The 22,076-nt window shown below is 34.7% G+C and overlaps 1 protein-coding gene across 2 annotated transcripts; it reads right to left on the bottom strand.

Annotated features, from left to right (window-relative positions):
* Positions 1 to 465: 465 nt before the first annotated feature.
* On the bottom strand, positions 466 to 3,377 carry LOC122309102 (G-type lectin S-receptor-like serine/threonine-protein kinase LECRK4). 2 transcript variants are annotated; one of them, XM_043122471.1, is made up of 2 exons: positions 2,644 to 3,377; positions 466 to 2,550 (listed from the first exon to the last, which is right to left on the bottom strand). In XM_043122471.1, exons 1-2 carry the CDS (start codon positions 3,275 to 3,277, stop codon positions 737 to 739), a joined length of 2,448 nt encoding a protein of 815 aa, XP_042978405.1. In that variant the 5' UTR covers positions 3,278 to 3,377; the 3' UTR covers positions 466 to 736. The 2 variants fall into 2 exon arrangements, with proteins under 2 accessions (XP_042978405.1, XP_042978403.1); XM_043122469.1 differs by having other exon boundaries at positions 466 to 3,371.
* Positions 3,378 to 22,076: the final 18,699 nt, after the last annotated feature.

Raw genomic sequence — 22,076 nt, 5'->3', positions numbered from 1 at the left:
AACGGGTTGAAATCTAGCTATTTGGAGATAAAAGATGTGCCCATTTGAGAGTCATGACTCAAATGAAAATACTACTTCCTACGACATTAAAATAACTACTAAAAGTATCATTATGTTACTAAAATACCATCATTATAAAATATGATTACATCAAATTCAAAGCCACAGATCATATTGAGCCAGAGGCCCACTTGCAAATCAGAGAGAGCAAAGTTAGAAGATTCCTCATATATATTGTATACTTGGATTAATCAAAGAACAAGAAGAGAGAAAAGGTCACTGTAGCCTCTGGATCAGTGTCTGCATTGAGTTGGGCTGCCAAATAAAAGTCCGCTTTTTCACTGGATATATAGTTTCTTCCCAAGACTATGCCGGATCCAAGCTCATGATCAAAATGCCTTCAAATGCGATAGGATTCCTTTGGAAACAATGAACGATTTGGACAGATAATAAAGAAACCCAGCATAACCAACTAAGAAATATAGATACAGCAATCGTAAATTCAAATCTATATCAGAACACAACTATCAAATTCCTACCTAAAACATAGTCCTTTTAATCTCCCATGAAATAACCACAACTCTGTAAGTGATTCAACTCTTACTCCAGATTATTTAACGGAACAGTTATATATGGAATCTAAGAAGTAGAAGCTAAATAATTCAAGGATTACAAACAATAGTACTTCATAGATATTATATCTGTATTAGTTGAAAATCCTGCATGCCTAGGGTAACTAACGATCGGATCCGGACATTGAGCTGTAGAGGAAAGGACATGGAGGTGCAGAAACCTCAAGAATGCCTTCTAGCATGTGAGTGACTTCTCTCATGGATGGCCTCAATGATGGCAGATCCTGAACACACCAAATTGCCACTTTCACCGACTTCTGCACCATCCTCAAATCACTCAAAGCCTCTTCATCATTTTCCACCAATTTCTCCAACTTCCCTTCGCTATAGCATTCGTAAGCCCATTCGATTAGTATTGCTGCCTTCTCCATCTCAATTTCCACACATCTTCTGCAGCAAATGATCTCCAACAGCATGACTCCAAAACTATAGACATCCACCTTTACAGTGACAGGTGTGTTCCTGAACCACTCTGGTGCAACATACCCTTTAGTCCCCCTAATCCCGGTGAGAGTCCGAGTCTGGTGGTTCATCAGTAGTTTTGCCAATCCGAAGTCTGAAATTTTGGGCGTAAAAGAATCGTCCAAGAGTATGTTTTGAGGCTTTATGTCGCAGTGAATGATTTGAGTGCTGCATTCTTCATGCAAGTACACAAGACCTCTAGCAATTCCTGATGCAATCTGCATTCTTCGTTGCCAACTTGGTCTTAAAACCCCAAAGAGAAAACTCGACAACGAGCCATTGTACATAAACTCGTACACCAAAAGTCGGTGTTCACCTTCGTCACAGTAGCCAACCAACCGGACCAGATTCTTATGGTGAGTTTGGCCGATCACAGTCACCTCAGTTTTGAAATCCTTCTCTCCATCCTTCAAAACTTTGTCTAATTTCTTGACTGCAACTTTTTTGCTGTAACTCGATACCAACACCCCTTTGTAAACATTGCCAAAAGAACCCCTGCCCAATTCTTCTTTGAACCCATCAGTGGCTTCTTCAAGCTCTTTGTATGTAAAAGAACGCATATTCATGTCTGGGTCTTTTGTGTTTAAGATACTGTAGAAGTTCGGTAGTTTTCGCTGCCACATGCAACAGACAACTAGAAAAATTGAAGCTAAAGAAAACAAGTTCAAAAATACAGATGCGCCTAGGAGTACAGCGAGGATTAATATTTCTTTATTCTGCTTTCCTCCGCCGGGATTCGGATGATTCGGATTCTGGGAAGAGCTATTATATTCTGATTTCAATGTCTTGAACAGAGCTTTTCTATCAACGGTACTCATGTTCAATCTGCCGTTAGAAAGCGGTAATTTCTTCTTCCAACATCTTCCAATACCATAATTATACTTTGGGTCCTGGAAAATGGCGACTGCACAAAAACAATCACGCAGACAAGATGTCCTGCATTCAAATTCTGTTGTAGGTTGCAGCAGGTCATAAGCAGCTAAAGGCCAATCCACGAACTTCATGTCCAATAATTCATAGTATTCCTCTGCAATCACAGATCCCTTCTGGTCACATTGCTGCATATAGCTTGTATTGTCTGGTTTGCAGCCACCATACTTGTCACTTACATCCATGAGAGAAAACCCAGGGGGGCAATTGCAATCTGTCTTACCATCTGGAGCCAATGCACAGATACTGTTATACCCACAAGGGCCACTTCCTAAATAGTCTAAAATGCTGAGGCAGATGTTTTCAGGAACAGACCTGACAGTGGACCAGCTTCGGTTGCCATTATTGAATTTCTTTGGGTGAGCATAGAGTCTGAAAACTCCATCAAAATCAAGTGTTGCCCTGTAGTATGACTCCTCCCCATTGACCACGCTCTCTGTTGTAAGATTCGATATATCTCCACTGGGCGAGTTTCTGATTTGTAGATAGCCTGACTTGTCCAATATCAGCTCTAAAACGTTCCGATCTATATAGTAGGCGTCATAAGGGTTTTCGGTATATACATTGATTTGATTAAGCATCAGATCATAATTACCAGTTAAACGGAGCTGAAATTTACCCTGCTGGAAATTGCTTTCGGATCGACTAGACAGAAGGCTGTTCCCCACACCGAATACTTGGGCTGGTAAAATGGTGTTGGTCGGATTCTTGAAGCTCTCCCATATGATGCTTGAGTTTGTGCTCGTTATTACGAAGTTTCCAGTGTCGAGCATGGCCCCGTGAGATATCGGAACATTTCCAGGGTTGTCAGAAGCCCACAACGGCAACCCATCTGATTTTGTGAGCACAAGCTGTCCGGCGGTGGTTAGCTTCACGATTGAATCTCGATCTGCTGGGTAATCTCTGTTTGCAGACCAAACTATGGTTTTTTCTGGTATCGTAGCGAACCAGATTGCGAGAAGGAACTGGTCTTCTTGACCTGGAAGGCTGCAGAATCCGAATGCAAAATCTCCAGATGGTGAAGTCCAAGGGACGCATTCGTTAGTGGCAACGAGATAATAACCCGCAGTTACGTTGTTAAAAGCTTGAGACATTGCAGAAGGAATATGGGAGACCATAACAAGGACAAGAAGAAGAAGAAGAAGATGAAGCAAAGGACGATGAATATTAGCAAGTGTTGTAGGAGCCATTGGCAAAAGAGAGAGAACCAATCTGAGTCCCACGTGGTGGTCGACTGTAAAGAGTTGATTCATTGTGACTATCTTGAATCTTCGTAGGAAGGAAGGGAATTCATAATTTCATAGGAAAGAGAATCGAACTTGTGCTCTTTGACTTTGACTATTTTGTATATTTTAATCCACGCAAATCATATGTGGGATTGGGAGTGTACGACCTGTAAAGAAGACACGTAATTGGTGGCCTTTTTATAATTTATAATCTGATGTGTTTTTCCTTAGTTTTCGATAATTTAATTTATTTTTTTCGTTTTGATTCATTTTTATAAATATTTAATATTTTTAAAAATAATGTGGCCTGTTGACTAGGTTCAACACTTTTATTTTAATCTTAGGCCGAGATAAGCCAACGTGCTTTTGAGTGAATGCCGGCATCAGTTTTTTTTTTTTTTTTTTTTTGCAGGTATCGAATGCCGGCATCAGTTTTGCGAACGAGAAAATAGAAGATAAAACAAGTGAATTTTTTTGTGAAGCTTTGATTATAAATACTATAGAGACGTTTTAATTAGAAAAAAGAATGATATACTTATAATTCTTTCATAAAAAATATTATTTTTATAAATTATTTTATAAAAAAATATCTTATCTAAAAAAAAATATGATTGTGTAAAAAATTGTGGTAATTATTTCATATATATTATTTTCCTTTACTAAATATGAAACTTTTAGAGACTAGTATAACAATACTTGAGCAACCATGGGGTGGTTCTTAACCCTTTACATACCATTGAGACTTCGTTTGGATATTAAACTAAGCTCAGTTCTTTATAAATAGTAGTAAGTTGAGTTGATAGAGTGAATTATGTGAGATCCATCTAAAATTTATTTAGATGTGTTTAGATGTTAAGATGAGTTTAGTACTATTTATTGGAAGTTAAAAAAAGGTTGTGAGTCTCACATGTAAAGAAAATTTGAGTTGAAAAAATTCTATATATCATACTACTATCTCACTTTCATCCCACTAAGTATAATGTGGCACATTTATCACCATTGAATAATCATTTATTGCATATTTCTTTATCATCCAATAGTGATAATGAGTCACATTTTTCTTAATAGGATGAAAAAAAATATGAGAGTGTGGTGTATAACATTACTCACTGAATTAATCTCAGTTGAGTTTTACAACCAAGCAAGCTCTGAATCTAAATTGGTAGGGGCGAAAGATTATCTTAAGAAAGGTTGTAGATGTAGTCACCTTTGAAGCAACAAAGCCTCTTTGGGACGGTCCAGTTAGCAATAGCATTATAGCAGCCATCCATTCACTGCATGCCACATTAGGAATTTCACACTAAGAGAAGTAGACTCCACCACACTGGAACATTGAAAATAGCCTCACTATTTTCTCCCAAGAGCAATTCGAGTGACGAAACCCTTCCTCTTCCTCATTGCAAATTCTTCCACCGCCATCATCTCAGTCCGACGCCCAAGATCACACTGCCACCATCTCCGACCGACCATCAATTGCCTCCGTTGGTTTTTCCGACCATCTGAACACACGGATTTCATTTTTTGCTTTTTTTTTCTTTTTTTTTTTTGTAATTTAATCTCTTCCACTTTTGTTATGGTTTTGGACTGCTGCAAATTTATTTTCTTTCCAGGATGCATCCCATCTAGATTAGTGAAATAAATGTGTTATTTTTTTTGGGAGGGTTGGTGATGTTTCTATATTTTTATAGAGGAAATCATTGATGGGTTCAATTCATCCTTGCCAAAAGTTTTCTGCATATTCAAGGTTCAGAACAAAGGAAACATAATTTAATGTATATATCGTAAGCTTTTATTACTCCAAAACTAGGTTTGAGGACAAAGCCGAGAGGGGGATGCGACATCCCGGGGTGCGAGAGGAGCGCCGCCGGGGGGGGGGGGGGGGGGCTTGCCTAATTCTATAATCTAATAGAGTGCAACTACAGGATAACTATAGTGGAAAGTCTAGGTGTCAATTATTTGTTAGTGGGCTACTCTTTGGCCTTAAGAAGCCTAACCGTTTCTAAGGTTAACTCTTGAAGCAAAGATTAAAACTTTTTATTTTTCTTTGGAACAAAGCAAAGATTAAAATTAGTTTCTCTTTTCAATCATTTTAAACATAGGAGTTTTGTTACGTACAAGTGATTTTACGTACCAATACTATTATTTTTATATTCAAAATTTAAATTAATATTTTTTTTATTAAAGTCTAACTTTTTGACTGATTAAATAAATACACATATTAATACGCAGAATCGCTTATAATCAAATTTTTTCATAAAGATAGCACTTGAGACGAGTCATTGATCATAGTGAATGGACTATTAAAATAGCTGTCCTTTCGGACGGCTCTTTCTTGATCTTTCGGCCGCTAAGAATCAATGAGATCCTATTGGACCAACATCCTCTAATCTCTATTGAAGGAATCTACTTTTTTCTATGAGTTTTGTTATGTACAAGTAAAGTCGCGTATTAATTTATGTACTAATATTGATTTTTTCATATTTAAAATTTAAATTAGTATTGTTTTCAATAAAATCTATTTTTTGACCAATCACATTAAATTGGTTCACATATTAGTGCATAGTTGGACTTGCAACTAGATTTTTTTTTTTTTATTATTGGTTTAATGAAAAAATATTGATTTTTTTAGGGGAAAAAAACACACAGAAGATATGTCTGCTAAAAAAATGGAGAAAATATATTTTTAAAGGGGAATTATATTATATTTTACCTGCATGTATTATATATGTTGATTGTGTCAACATAGAGTTGTAGTTGAGAACTTGTATATATATTACCAATTAACTAATTTTGTATTAAATATATTTTTAGTTTATGAAAATTATCATAATTGACATGCAATATTTTCGAAGTGTCATATCATGATAATAGTCAAAGCAGGCCATGCAGGAGAAATAGCCTAGGTTTTGGCTGGACCAACATCTTTGAAATGATTTTACCCGATAATGATTCTACTTGTAAAATATATATATAAGTCGCGTTTTGGTTATAATTAATTTATAAAAAATAGAAACTATCAAATTCATGAAGTAATGAATTAAATAGAGGATCTCGATCAACCCTTAAATCGATTTTGTAAGATTAATTTTGACAAGTTTTCATAGTTGTTGAAAAGAATCGAAACAAAAAGTTGTGCTCAGAAAATATATTTTCTTTCTAAATAGGGAAAAAAAAGGTCATTTTTTCTTCTTGGTTGTTTATTAGCATGCTCGTGTGGTTTGAGTCAACATAGAGTTGCTTAAAAATCACGTATCAATCCACAAACTTTATACACTCTCGTCCTAAAACCCACATATGATCTATTATATATACCACCTGAGATTTCAGTCTTTCGTTTGCCAAAAGGCTAGAACCGGCTCGATACGTACGTTTTGTGCCTAAGGCTAATATCTTAAATGAGACTTTTAAAAAAAATCAAAATTTATTTTTATTTTTACATTACATTTTTATTTAAAAATAACACCTATAATTTTGGAAAGTAAAATTAGACCACATTTTCTTCTGATAACTAATTTTATTAGAAAATTTTTTATTTAGAGAAGATTTTATCAAATCTAGTTTTACAATACATGCTTTATACTCTTATGGCCTATTGGAGAACACAACTCTTTTTTTATATTATCAAATATTCTCAAATTCAACTTTTTCTCTCTCATTTCACCAAATCTAATAAAATATTTTAAGTCAAACTATTTCACTATCATTCATAGATATTTTGAGATATTCTTAATATCCAAACAAACCTTACAAGTAATTATTGTCAATAAAGTTCTATAAATAACCTATACATTTGGGAAAAAATGAGCCCTTGCCTCTTCAAAGGATTATAAAATTTTTTTCATGAAAACTCAAAAGTTAGATTTTTCAATTTATAATTTTTAAATTATATATTAAATTACTAATGACAAAAAGAGAAGTGTATTCTTAGAATGAGAGCACTTGAAATAATTATTATGTGGGATACTTTTAAAACTAATAATGACATAATATCTATTTAATATTTTTGATATTCTCTCATTGAGTTAATTAATTTTTTTAATTAGATTTTTTTGTTCTTTTTAAAAAATTATATTTAAATTATTTTCTTTTGGGCCTTCTTCTACTATCTCTACAACATAAGGCACTTTTCCCGGTGATTATAAATCTCCAGGAAAAGTATAAAAATCCTCGACAAATACCTATGCTGGTGATTCTAAACTCGCTGCGAGTTCGCCTGTACTATTCCTTCACTTCTGATATATTGTGGTAGAAGTCAAAATCGCCACTAAAACCAAAGGATTTGCCAGCGATTTTTTTATCTCTACGATTCAATTTAAAAATAGAAAAGACCGATAGCAGCTATTAGGAAATCGTTGGCAAAATATTTCCCAGCTATTGCTTAATCGCTGGGAAAGGACTTTCTGTTTTTTTTCAACTATAGCAGTGATTAGGAAATCGCTGGCAAAAGATTTCCCAGTGATTTCGTAATCGCTAGGAATGAATTTTTGATTTTTTTCAGCGATAGCGGCGATAAGGAAATCGCTGGAAAATCTTTTGCCAGTGATTTTCTAATCTCTAGGAAAGGTCTTTCGGTTTTTAAACTGAATCGCGGCTATGAAGAAGTCATTGGAAAATTCTTTGCCAGCGAAATAATAATCGCCGGCAAAACCTTTGCCAGCGATTTCTTAATCGCTAGTAAAGGTCTTTCAACAAAGGTTTTTAAATTGAATCATGACGATGAAGAAATTGCTAGCAAAGGTTTTTCCAATGATTTCCTAATAGTTGGGAAATGTCTTTTCAGATTTTAAACTGAATTGCGGCAATGAAGAAATCATTGGAAAATCCTTTGGCAACGAAATAATAATCGCTGGGAAAGGTGTTTTCGGTTTTCAAACTCAATGGTGCTGATTAAAAAATCGCTGGTAAAGGTGTTTCGAGCAATTTCTTAATCGCCGCAATTGAGTTTTTTGTTTTTTAAACTTAATGGCGGCGATGGAAAAATCGCTAGAAAAACTTGAAAATTGAGTTTTAAAAACTCAATATTCTTACCGGGTCTCATTCAAATGTACCTAATTGACATGATCAACTAATTATCCATGCATCAACAAATATATCTGACACCATTCAATCCAATTCAATAATTTCTTCAAACGTCAATTCAACCAAGGTCATATATATTTATAGACTGAGTGGTGCATTATACTAATCATATCAAGTACAAGCTAATCTACTAATTAAATAATAGATAAACATCACTATTATAATAGATTTGAAGACTCCACTATCACTATGTCCAATCAAACCACAGAGATAACACAGATTACGAAGACGTTCATAATTGAATTCACTCAGATTAGCTGAAAGGAGCTCACACAGACCTTCTTCCCATGTAAAAGAGGTTTTAACATATCCATACAAACCCTAATACGCATAAACTCACCTCATGCCATTTCATCAAGTTCTAAATCTATTTCCACCACCTTCCTATAGCCTTACCAATAAGGTTTCCCATCGTATCATTCCAAGCCATAACAGGTAGGTCATGTATGCGGACCCAAAACAGAACCTCAGTAAGATGAATTTTGGTGAGTTTGCTTCAATTCGTCCACATCACTGGTTAGAACGAGTTGCTTATCAAAGCTCCAAGGTCCATCACGTTTAACTTGCTCTTTAACTTTCATATCTTCAAACTCAGCAATGAACAATGTGAGGTGTAGGTCACGAACGGTTAAAGCATGGACAGGACACCAAACCTTCTTCGTAGTAGACTTAAACGCCCCCTTGTTAAAGTGCTTGGAGGTTAACAACTTGAATAGCAAGAACCTTTCACCCCTAACAAGAGCATCCCTAATGAATGCTCCTCATCCACTAGGATCTCTTCCTCCTACTCAATTAACGACAAGTGAGCACATAAGGATTCAAGACACAGATCCCTACTAAAACCAACATGCACTGAGAGAAACACAATAATGCAGAAGCAAGATGATGGCAAGACCTAGCACACAATAACGGTTAATTACTTAAAAGAGCTGACAATTTAGAATTAAAATATATTTTATATTTAATGGATATTTCAAAATGAAATATCTAAAAATATCTTGTTACACAAAAAAGCCTGAAGTTGGTCGTCTGGAAAGTGGCATGGTTGACTCACAAGTATTCCTAGAATGTTGAGCATCTATTCCTAGAATGTCATTCCTTACAAGTACTTTGATCGGAGTCAAAGTGGCCAGTTAACATCCATGTGTTCATCCTAACCTGAAGTGGATCAAGATTATCATCAATCCTTCCTCTATCCTTGGTAGTTGGTTCCCACTCTATATTTACTGATATAGCAATGGACATGACGTGACTAGTATCAAACTAGTATGAAAATCAATCGCATCGTGCTTTGTATGAGTATAATGGGGTTGACAAAGAGGTATGTAGCTCCAATATTATTATACCACAATGTGGGAGGTTGGCGTAAATAAATACCAAGTTCTCGAAGAAGATCTTGCAACCAAATTAATTTGGCTGTGGAGTTTGCTAAAGTTTTGTATTTAGCTTCAGTGTTTGATCTAGCAAATATAGGTTGCTTTTGAGAGCTCTAAAAAATTAAGTTGTCATCAAAGAAAATGAGATACCCACCCGTAGTAGTAAAGCGTACTCCTAACCATTAATTCTACCATTCAATCACCCCAACTAATCACAATAAATTTGTATGTGATTAAAAATGAAAACCGCCCAAAGTATAATAAGGAAGATCTGATCACTACTAAGTAATAGTGAATTTCATTAAAATCATATCACAAATAAATTCCAATCTTTTTATAGAAGTAGTCATGGAAAAGGTTAAAATTCCTTCTCTTCCCTCCCCCCCCCCCCCCCCCCCCCCCCTTCCCCCTCCTCTCTTTCTCTTTCACTACACTGTCACTCTCTTTTTTCTAACAAATCCCACTTTTCTATTTCTTTTGCTCTTTTAAAAACAAGACAAGCCTAGAAGATGAAATCGCCCTCTTAATTTCTACTCACTCAACTCTTGGTACCTCTTATTTATGTCTTAATTTTCAACTACTAACATGAGTGTGGTACAAAAGATAAATGTTTCGTTTATACAAAAAAATTTCGCAAGAACTTTACAAACTATTATGATTTATTAAATTTAAAAATTATTATTTTTTAATTGAAGTAGATCTGATAATGTTAAACCACATCAACGTGTAGACTTTAATGTATAAAATTTCCGTACAGACTCAGCAGTTCTTCTTGTAATGAAAACATGTAGGACTTGGATATAAAAGTAGCTTGAATAAAAACTAAATATAAATTTAGATATCATCACTTTTGTTAAGCAAAAATCCTTGTTGCAACCGCCTGGTGTAACCAGCGTGCAACCGGCTTCCTATTTAATAAAATTTTTTGTTTCCTTCTCTTGTCCCTCTCTCCATTTCGTTTCTTACTCCCTCCCACTTTTTCGTTTCGCTCCTTCTCTCTCTCTATCAATTTTTTTCCACTTCTGCTAGAGGGTCTAGTGCAAAGCTGAAATTTGAGGCTTCCAAAGACCGTGAAGACGAGAGATCAGAGACCCACGAAAAAGAGAGACCCAACAACGATCTTGAAGTCACAGATGATGAAGATTTTCGCTTTGAAGATGTGCCAAAATGGTTGAACTGAAAGTGTTTGAAAGGTAAAATCAATACCAAGTATTTCACCGTAATTTCTCTGCTCATTTCAAAACCCCTCAAGTTTTCTTTTCCTTCGAATAAAATTGAATAGAGAAAAAAAAAAGGATAATGATCTCAGAAATTTTATGGGAGATGTTAGAATGCTTTAGAAGGGAAGCAAATATATTGAGCAGAGAAAGCTTCTTTTTTTATATTTCAATTAACATATAGATCTAAAACGAATGAGGAAGTTCCAGAAAATTTCAGATGAAAAGAAGCTAGAAATCGTGTTTGGGAAGAAAGCTTTGCTCAATCTCTGGTATGGAAGAAGAAGAGTTCGCCACCCCCACCGTCGTCTTGATGAAATACTCCGTCGTCAAGTTTTTAATATTTCTCCAATTAGAGGAGATACCGAATACCTGACCCCAAAATACTGTGTATTGCATAGTAGTTATGTACATGGACCATACAAGCTATTTCTTCTTCTTCTTCTTCTTCTTATTCTTTTCTTTCGAAAAATGTTAAAAACAAGTTGATAGATGGATTATGAAATAAAAGAATTTACAGTGATCTATACCTTTTTGCAACGAATTAATGGAAATTCATAAATAAACTCATCTCCTTCATGTGACTGAGTAGATGGATCTATTCTGAAATAAAAGAGAAATCCAAAAAAAAAAAAAAAAGTCCAGAAAAAAAAAAATTTACCCGGTAGATTGCGAGATGGATCTATTCAAAAAACACAAAATTAGCCCATACAAAAATATGCAGGAGATGGACATGAAGAGGGGAGGGAGGGATTACACATTAATCGGAAGGTAGAAACAAAAAAACCAGGAAAGTAAACCAAACCCAAGACAGTAGACTTGGAAGAAGAAAGAGAACGAGGACGAAAAAGAAAGATTTTTTTTTTTCCTTTTTGCCTTTTGTTTTGTTTTTTTAATTCCACGTAAGTTCTTTCGTACAACCGGTTACCCAACGTTTCATATCCCGGTTGTCTCTAGCAAAGCTGTTAAATATAGCTCGGATAGAGAAGGAAGTGCATTGATCAAGTACCACACCCAGTAGCTAGGGCCAGAAATATTTCTTTTAGAATTAGTTTGATCATCACAATCAATAATTTAAATATATAATTAACATCATGTACATGACACCCCATAAACTGAGGTTTTTTTACTCCTTAAGCAAAAAGATTAGAAATATTAGTGCATAAACATTCGAGATACAAAAGGGGGCGTAGGGATTAGGAAGTAGTAGTCCTGCAATCACATCAAAACATTCAACCCACACTCCAAAACATTCAGGCGCCCCTCAAATTGATTGGCTCTAGAAACAGATTGGCTCTTTGCATATATGCATGATGGCCCAACAAGCACTGCTAGAATCATAATATCGATTATTCTATAAGGTAATTTTAATTAAATAATTCATAAAAATGAAGATAAGAGAATCGCTCAAAATGTAATGAAAACAATTCTAATGTTTAATTCAAAAGTATCAAATCTAAGAATAATGAAATTGAACTCACAAACTGGACTCTAATAGCTAAAAATTGTTCTTATTAGAATTTTATCAAAAATAGCAAAATCTTAATAATCAGTCCAAAAATAAATACGTAATAAAATAAGTAATCTATAAAAGAGCTTGCCCAAATTGCGTTCATAATCATTTCCTAAACGATAAACGAAATATTATTATAAAAATAAAATTTAAAAAAAAAACTAAAAATAGAGATTCGAATGGGAAAACAGTAGATTTTGGCATTTAAAAAGTGCACACTGAGATTTTCGAGGGACCATGACTTGCGCACCGAAAAGATCTTTCCGAATTGTGGTATTATGTACAGTTTTGATAAACATGGCCAAAGTTAAAGCCAAAATACCAAAACGAATCCAAAACTACCCAAATTGGGGAAAGATCACCGTTTCCTGCCATCTTTGTGCTCATCTATCACCTCAAAGTGTTTCAGCGTCATCAACATGCAATCTAACAATTCATCACCATCTGAATTAGATTCTCTTACATCAGTTCTTCATCAATGGCGCCTTTAATTTTATCTTTTATTTTAAATTTATCTACCAAACTAGAGATTCAAATCAATGGTACGAATATATGCATGTGTACGTACATATATATATATATATATATATATATATATATCTTTCTATAATATAACGCCTCTATCTCACTGCTACAGTAATAAACAGTAATTTCTAATTTTGTTTCTGTTTCTTCCAGCTTTTGTACATGTTTCCATGCAAGTCTCTTTGAATTTTGTTTATTATATAATTATTTTAGTCTGTTGGCAGTCCACTCATGTTCTTTCCGTCAGTCCACTTATGCCCCTTTCTAATACATGATTAACCAGCTGTCAATACAGCTTGTCCATAGTCAGTGCATGCGTACAGGTAATGTGTATAGGTGGATTGACGAGGATTTATATAGGTCCCTGGTCAGTGCATCAGTGCATGCATACAGTAACGTTTAATATTTAAATCTACGTACAGTAACGTTTAAGACATGCATGTCTTACACGTGCTCTCTGCTGAAGAAGGAACAAAGTAACGTTTAATATTTAAATCTATGTACAGTAACATTTAAGACATGCATGTCTTACACGTGCTCTTACAGTAACCCACTAAAAAATCATAAAATACATTAAAAAATTATCCTTGATAATTAGAAAAATCATAAAATACAATCTACGTACAGTAAATACAATCTAGCCAATAAATAAATCAAAACCTAGAAAACAAATAAAAAATCACAAAAAATATTAAATCAATCTCATTGGGTAAAAAAGTAAAATAAAATCCATGCATCTCTTTTACATTCTGATAACTATAGTCATTATTGAAGAAAAAAAGGCTACTTTCATTACTGAACAAAAAAAGAAAAACAAACATGCATCATTTCGACGATTCATCATAATAGTCATGACTCATGACATTCTTTTCAACACTTCCCTGTACAAGTAAAATTAAATCTATGTCACAGATTTAAATAAAGAAATCTATGTCATAAAGAGATAAATGCATGTTTTTTCTTTTCCCATACCTATTTGATCAATTTTTTAGCAGAGAGATTTACATATCTGTATGATTGGTTTTGCAGCAGTTTATTTAGTTGCAGCAGTGGTTTTGCAGGGTGATAGGACGTCTGGATAATTGAGGAGAACAAGCACCTTAAAAGGGTCTTTATGGCTCATTTGTGTTTACTTCTAGCTTGTTTCGTATAGCTGATTTAGTTTTTCTTTCAAAGGTACATATTTCTTTAGTGTTATTTCTTTCTTCATGGTAAGGAAAATCTGCCTACATGTAATCTGCCTAAGAAAAACTTTTATACTTTCCTGTGTATTCTTACAATTTGTGGGTCAAAGTGTGGGCTGTATTCAAGACTTTCAGAGTTCCACACATTTCTAGTTTTTATCTTTGTAAATATATAGTATGGTTTACTTTATTATCTTTCATTTGCTGTTGTTCAGATTTGTGCTATTTTTTAGTTTGGTTCATGCTGTATATAAGAAGGTGCAATATATGAAAAGATCTAAAAACATAATGGGTTCTGTTTTCTGGCTTGGTTATGTTCTATGATGTGCTTGGTTATGTTATTATTAACACTTACAATGTCTTATTTTTACTTATGTGTTTTACTGTATTTGTTTTCTTAATTCTTTTGATTTTTTTTGTTATATTCAGTGCTGTCTTTTTGGCTTGGTTATGTTCAATGTTGTGCTTAGTTATGTTCTTATGTTTTAAGAAGATAATAAACTCTACACTAAGCAAACCAAAAAGTTATATTTGTTCTTATTTCTACTTATGTGTTTTGTCATATTTGTTTTTTTTTTTTTTTTAAACAATGACATGCAAACCAAAAAATGCATGCAAACCAGAAAAGTTGTTCTCGATATTGAAGGCCACATATTTCAAACAAAAAACCAACAAACCAACACAGATGAGATACAAGAAATATTAAGGGCAGTACAATGTAGATGAGTTATATACCAACAAACCAACATAATAGATGAGTACATAGATTATAGGAAAAAAAAAAAAAAAAACTTACCCAAATCTGTTCTAGGTCCCTCCCCCTCACATGCTTTATGGTAAAAACCAATACAAAACAAGAAAAGAAACAAGCAAATCAACTCAAGAAATAAAATAAAAAACAAAAAATAAATAACAATAAAAATACCAACAAACAGTAAAATATATTTTCTCATGAATATATAGATTATAGATAATAATACAGACAAATATAAGCTTTACAACACTGCATTATAAAAAAGATTATATTTTCTAACTCATCTAAAAATTACACATGCAAAAACAGCAATAAGCCAATTGAAAAAGTATCACATTTATAACTGACAGCAATACAATGCCTGCAAACCAAAATAATAAAACCCATAATTTTTTTAGGATGACAAGTCCTAAAAAGTATTTGTTATAATATATGTTTCTTAATTTTCATGCATCTAAATGTATATATATATTGATCACATCTAAATCTAAAACAAATAGCTTAGGTCTATTGATCACATCAACATTAACCAAGCTAAATTATACATCTATCCATATACAAACTGCAAACCATCATGAATTTCAAACCCAAAATTCAAAAACAAATAAATAAAAAAACATAACAAGTCACCCTTTGGGACTCTGCAATGAAGATATTTCTATATGGTTGAAGTTTCAGTCCAGATAAATTATGCTCAAACGAAAAATGTACTAAACAGAACAATAATGGTATATTTTTCTGAACTAATGATGCTTGGAGAATGAATATAAATATATATATATATATATATATAAGTTAAACCTTAAGAGGTCTAAACACAACTGAAACTATTGAAACTGACAAAACTTCCATCCACCTAGACTCAACCCAACGTGCAGAGATGAAAATAAAGATGGGTATAAGGCCAGAAATTAACAAATTACACCTATTTTACTGTAGAACTTTTCAATAATGCTTAGGGCAAAACACACTAACACTACTAGCCAGAACACCATATCCTCAATATTCAGACCCTTTAGCTAAATATTTAGCAAAGAACTCAAATAACCCTTGCAAACCCAAAAAAAAAAAAAAAATGACCAAAAATACAAACAACCCACAACATACATACTCAAAACATGGAAACGAACAACATATCTAGGAATCCAATAAAAACTCCAATCACAGATCTAGTCTATAAACTGAAAACAAAAAGATATATTGATCACCAAAAAACTATCAAATATCAATAACAAGAACAATTGAGATCTGGGTAATAATAAAAATATCAAAATATGATCACCTTAGCCTCACTCCTTGTGAAAGAGTCACAAAGTGACACACTTCTTCCACCATAACGCCACTCGAATAGCCAAGGAATCAAAACGGGTACCAAAACTCCACTGCTATCATGTCCCCCATCCTCAAAAGTCAATTCTTTTTACAACAGGGATCCTCCAACTGAGCAGAGGACCCCTAAAGGCTTACACATGCAGAGCCTACCAAATCAAAACCAAAGCATGCAAAACCCTAAATTTCAACCACCAGTCCCAAGTCATAGTATTCAACTCATAAGCACTAAAAAATCCACCACCAGCTCCATAATCTTCTACATGCAGCAACCACAAACCCAACACCTTCTGATCAGTCACCCTTAAAAGCTTCACAAATATAAAACCCCAAAATTCCACTCGAAAATAGATTTCCAAATCTAACCCACAAATATTCCTCAAATATTCTTCTATTCAAATATTCTCAATAAAACATACCCAAATCGACAAAGTAATAAAAGGAAAAAAAAAAACCTAAAAATCTCCTCGAAATATACGAATCTGAAAGCCATTTTAAGCCATTTTGATCTGAAAGCCATTTTAAGCCATACGCCCAACAACAACAACAACAACCACACGGAATAGAAACTCAAATAGAATAAAAGCCATATATGCTTATATGCGAATGATCAGATAGATCATTTTCTCCAGAAAATAACCCCAACAAAAAGAACCAAAACCATACGGATGTCCATCACACCCCAAAAAAAACCCAAAAATATTGAACAAAATCTTCCGATTTTGATGACTTCAGTAAAGTAATCATGCTCATATACATAAAAAGAGAAGAGAGTAGAGAAGAGAAAGCACCAAAAAGCTCAAAGTTTACGGAAAAATTTGAAAAAAACCTTAGCTTTGGGAAGATGGGATTTCTCCTTCACGCACCTCTGTTTCTCATTCATATGGAGGATGGGATCTCTCTGCCATGGGTTGAGGTTGGAAAGGAGGATGGAGGATTAAACCATGGGTCAGAGATCCGGTGCGAGAGGGAAGAGAGAGGTTTGTGTTTCTGGTTTGGGGGGGGGGGGGGGGGGGGGGGGGGGAGGGTGTTGCGGCGTGGGAGGGGGATTAAACCTGCTTTTACGTGTATTTTCACTGAAGGGTTATTTTTAATTTAATTAATATATTGGTTTATTTATTTTAAATTATTATATTTTAATTAGTTTTTAATTTATTTGATGTTGTGTTTAATTTATTTAGTTGTTTTACGGTTTTTAATCTCGTTTTCGGCGGATCTGTTTTGATTTACGGAGTGAGGACTGTACCTCATTTCTTTTCCCTCATCTTTTCTTTTTCTATTTTCTTTTTCTTCTTCTTTCTCTTTTTCTCTTTTCTTTCTTTTTCTTTTTCTTTTTCTTTCTTTTTCCCTCCCCTTTCCCGTGCGTTTTTCCCCCCTCCCCCATGCGCCTCTCTCTCTCTCTCTCTCTCTCCTCTCCTTCACACTGAACACTCCAACCACCCAGACCCGCCACCTCCGGCCACCGTGTGCCACACCACCACCACCAATCTCTTCCCCTTCCTCCGGTGAACCACCCCACAAATTTTCACCGCCAACGGAACTGCCGTTTAGCCGGAAAACCACCTTCAAGCCGAGCGGCTTTTGCTCCGATTTGCCGTCGTCGCTCCACCTCCGGCCACCACCTCTTCACCACTTCATCACCGACTCCTTTCCGTCCTAACCCACCCATTTTCGGCCCCAAACTGTCGCCGGAACAGTCCCCACTTTTCGATTTGGGTATTTCAGCCCTTCAACCACCATTTTCGCCGCCACTCATGGCCAAACTCCACTTCCCTTAGCTTCATAAACATCCCAAGACCATTCCCTATCAATCCCGAGCTTTGGTTTGTCCCTATTCAAAAGTGGGTATTTTACAACCCACGGCCACAGTGAAATTTCACTGTTACGTTATTTTTCTTCCGCCGTTTGCAACGACGCGAGCTTTCAAAAAATACCATATAGCGCTGTAAGTATTTTCCAAACTCTACTTTTAGATTTGAATATATTTTGCTCATGCAATAAATATTTATCTGTTGGTTGGCTGATTCCTGATTGAGTCCGAGGAGTTCGAGGGTCGGATGATTTGAGGACGGAGTGCTTGGTTTTGACTGTTTGTGATTGCTTGGTTATTTGTGCCATGAGGCATGTGTTGCATATTGCATACATGTGTATTTTAATTAAATTGAGAAAATCCTGTTTTATTGGCGTAAATGGATTTTGGGAGCGTGTGTCTCACGAGCCCAAGCTGAGATGGGTAATTATCCCGGTGGAGCTCCTCTGGTCACAAGGAAGCGTAATATACTGAGTGACGTCCCCTGGGTTGTCGCTGGGCGACGACGGGAGTGGGGGCTAGAGGATGCTTGGCTATGAATGCGCCGGGCGCGGAACTAGGCATCGCTCTACGCACCGACTCCGTGGCCCTTCGCTGGCGAGGGCTAGAGGATGCTTGGCTACGAACATGCGGGGCGCGGAACTGGGCATCGCTCGTTTAGGTGTCACACGCGTGGTCGTTACCTGAGGTGTGGCACAGGAGCCAGGGTGTGCGGATGACCCCTAGGGAAGGTCATGGTGCATACGGATTAATTGGTTAATGGTTTGAGTTTGATATGGGCCAAATGTGACTTTTGGCGTGATATTTGGAAAGGTTATGTTTTTAGACCAAATGGGATTTTTGGCGTGTGTGGAAAAATATGATTTTATGGGTTTTGAGCATTGGCATCCTTTCATGCATATTGTTTGAGTTTTATATGTTTTTATCTAGTGGTATTTGGATTTTACTTACCTACGGTACCATTTTTGATACCGTAGATTTTGGTGCAGAAATCGAGGAAGAGGAGGAGGAGGCTGAGCCCGAGGATGCGGCTCCTCCGGGGTGCTGAAGTTAAAGTTTAAGTTTTGTTGTTGGTTTAAAAATATATTTATGTTTTGTAATATTTTATCATATATGTTTTAAACAGCTTTGTATTAAATTAAGAAAAATTCTGGTACTTAGTTATTGACTTTGCTTTTCGCTGCGTATTTCTCATGCACATTCGTTGCTTATACACACACTTGGCACACGTCGATAGGGTGGTGACCCGTGATGTCATCATCCGGACGTCTCGATTTTCCCGTGTCCGTGCATGGGGATTTGGGGGCGTCACACATTTTGCTTTCTCCTAAGTATCAATTTTTTTTAAAGACCAATACGGTTTTGGTTTTTCTCACCCAAAACACAATACACCAACCAAACGTAAAAGGCCCAATCCAAAAAAGAATTTAAACATGTTGTGTTGTGATTTACTGGTAAAAAAGCATTTGTAACTTTCTTTAGACCACAGAAAATTAGAAATGGCTCGATCACGTCCAACAGAGACCCACAAGTGCATTCTATTCGGCCTGGTTAATGCGTCCTTAGGCAAAAGAATAAATATTCTACCTATCATCACTACATATTATATATATATATCTTTTTAATAATAAATATATTTATATAGATGATAAGTAGAACAATTTAATTAGTTTAATAAAAATATAATATAATATAATATAAAAGAAGTTGTCAAATATGTTTTCTTGACTAATCTTGGTAGATTTCGTCACGTTGATGTTGATAATAATAAGCATTCCAAATCTTTTATTATAACCATATTTATTACAACGTTCATTTTATTCTCTATACATTAAATTATCAATTGAAATCAATTTTTAAGGGAAGAAAAAAAATTCAAAAATTTATATATATGTGTGTGTGTGTGTATACAATGCAATCAAAACTTACAATGCCTTTTGTGTCTAGACAAGAATTGTCCTCCTTATCAAAAAATCTAAATTATATAAAAGACTCTCTATTGTTCATTTCAAGACCTGTAAGTGCCTTTATATATATATATATATATATATATATCTTTTTTCTGGTCCCTGCTTATAATTTTTTTTGTGGGTATTTGCTTTAAATAGTAAATTAATTTTGAGAAATATTTTATTCAAGAATTTTGATATGTGATATCGATCTATGTTTTTTATAAGTTCCCTTTTCATGGTATTTTTTCATTCCATATGTTATTTTGTTATCTTCATTTCCTTGTTCATTTAAAGTATAAATAATTTGGTTGTATGTATTTTTCAACATATGAATCAACGAAATTGTTTATAGCATTTAAAATGCATCATGGAGGTATGGATTTCGTATTAAGTAGTTGTTATTTATTCATTTAGTTTTGGTTGTGTGGAACAGTATCTAACTTTTAGAAGAATCATTTGCTTCGTTAATATGAGAAGTGGTAAGATTGTGTTAATAAGTTATGTAGCATTTGTTTTGAAATAGTAATATTAATTTTGTAAAAGTTAAGTTTGGAGACTATTTTTTGAAGATCATGGAAAACAACGAGCAAAAAATATCCCATATAAAGATTTATCAAAAGAGACAAAGGAAGAACTTCGTAGAAAACAGAGAGAGATATGCTAAAAACAAGGCATCTAGCAGCAATTCCCTTCAATTAAAAGATTCAACTTCATTTGGTGGTGATCAACTGACTACATCAATTGATGAACCTTCAAATGATGATGTCCAACATATAAACATCATTCAAGACTTTACTGTTCTACAAAAGGTGTCAAAGAGACAACGAATTTTTCACGCTGATGTTGACATCGATGAATTGATTTCATCTCATGAAGTATGTGTTCCTCCTGGTGTTAATGTATGTGTGGTTGATTCAGAGGCAACTTCATCATTAAACAATGTGACAGATCATTCTAATTGTCCGAGTGATTCTATGGATTTTATGACACATAAATCAGGAAATACATACATAGATGAAACAATCATCTCTAATCAGCTTCTGATTTAACAGGTTTCCTGAAATTATTTTGTCATCGTTTTTATTCAAACATCCTTATATTCTTTTTTATTGAAATTTGGAAACATTCTATTCAAATAGGCTCCATCTGTTGTTCGAGAACAGTCAAGTTTTGAAAGAAGTATACTGCCACCTTGTAGGGGTAAGAAACAAGTATAATTATATTATTCATTCTTCTGATTCCATTGTCAACTCTTGCCACTTTTCCAGTGTCCTTGGTCAGATCATTCAAAGAACAGTTGATGAGTTTACACCGATTGTCTTATATTCATTTTTGAACTCAATAGGTGAGAGGCATCACCGCTCTACTGGACTTAGGCAATTATTACAAGTCGTGCCATCTGAAGCATATTCTTTGTCATATGTGCCTTATTGCAGACATTGCAAAGTAAAACGATTCTATCATTAAACAAACAGATTTTATTGTGCTGATGGGACAATTTCTTTGGCCACAAATACCGTCCCTAATCAACTTTATGATCTTTTTACCTCCAACACAGATGAATCTGTGCATTTCAAGACCTATGTTCGGACTTATAATAACAACTTCGCATTTACATATTTTGGAGTTAAATTCGATAGAGATCTTTGCAGATGAAATAGAGGAATTTATATCTTTCGAACTCAGGGACAGATCTATCACTATATCAATGATTTAATCCCTTTAAATGGTCGTCATTCTTATCTCCAATTATATTTCTATGATACAAAGCATCAATTAGAAAATCGCATTTCTGATTCAGACAGAATGAATCCATCAATTATAGCTCAACTCATCGATATTCTTCGTATCAATCCATATTCTGTGTTTTTTCGGTCTCTTGGTGATTTGCCAAATTTGAAAAATCAAGTAATCCATATAAGATCAGATGCTGGTCTAGATCAACGTGTATTCAATGCCCCGACATCTTCACAAGTTGCAGCAATATGGGTTGAAAATGAAGATGCAGATCAGCTAGAAGGACAAGACATTTGTGTCTTTAGTCATTTTGATAGAAGTCATATAATTCAATATTATTTTGGCTGCTA

This window comes from Carya illinoinensis, chromosome 5, assembly GCF_018687715.1.
Source record: "Carya illinoinensis cultivar Pawnee chromosome 5, C.illinoinensisPawnee_v1, whole genome shotgun sequence".
NCBI lineage: Eukaryota > Viridiplantae > Streptophyta > Magnoliopsida > Fagales > Juglandaceae > Carya > Carya illinoinensis.
The sequence above is the reverse complement of the archived record's forward strand: the minus strand, read 5'-3'. Positions and strand labels throughout refer to the sequence as shown.

Coding starts and splice junctions, on each gene's coding strand:
- LOC122309102 (XM_043122469.1), bottom strand. CDS start 3,277: ATGAATCAACTCTTTACAGTCGACCACCACGTGGGACTCAGATTGGTT.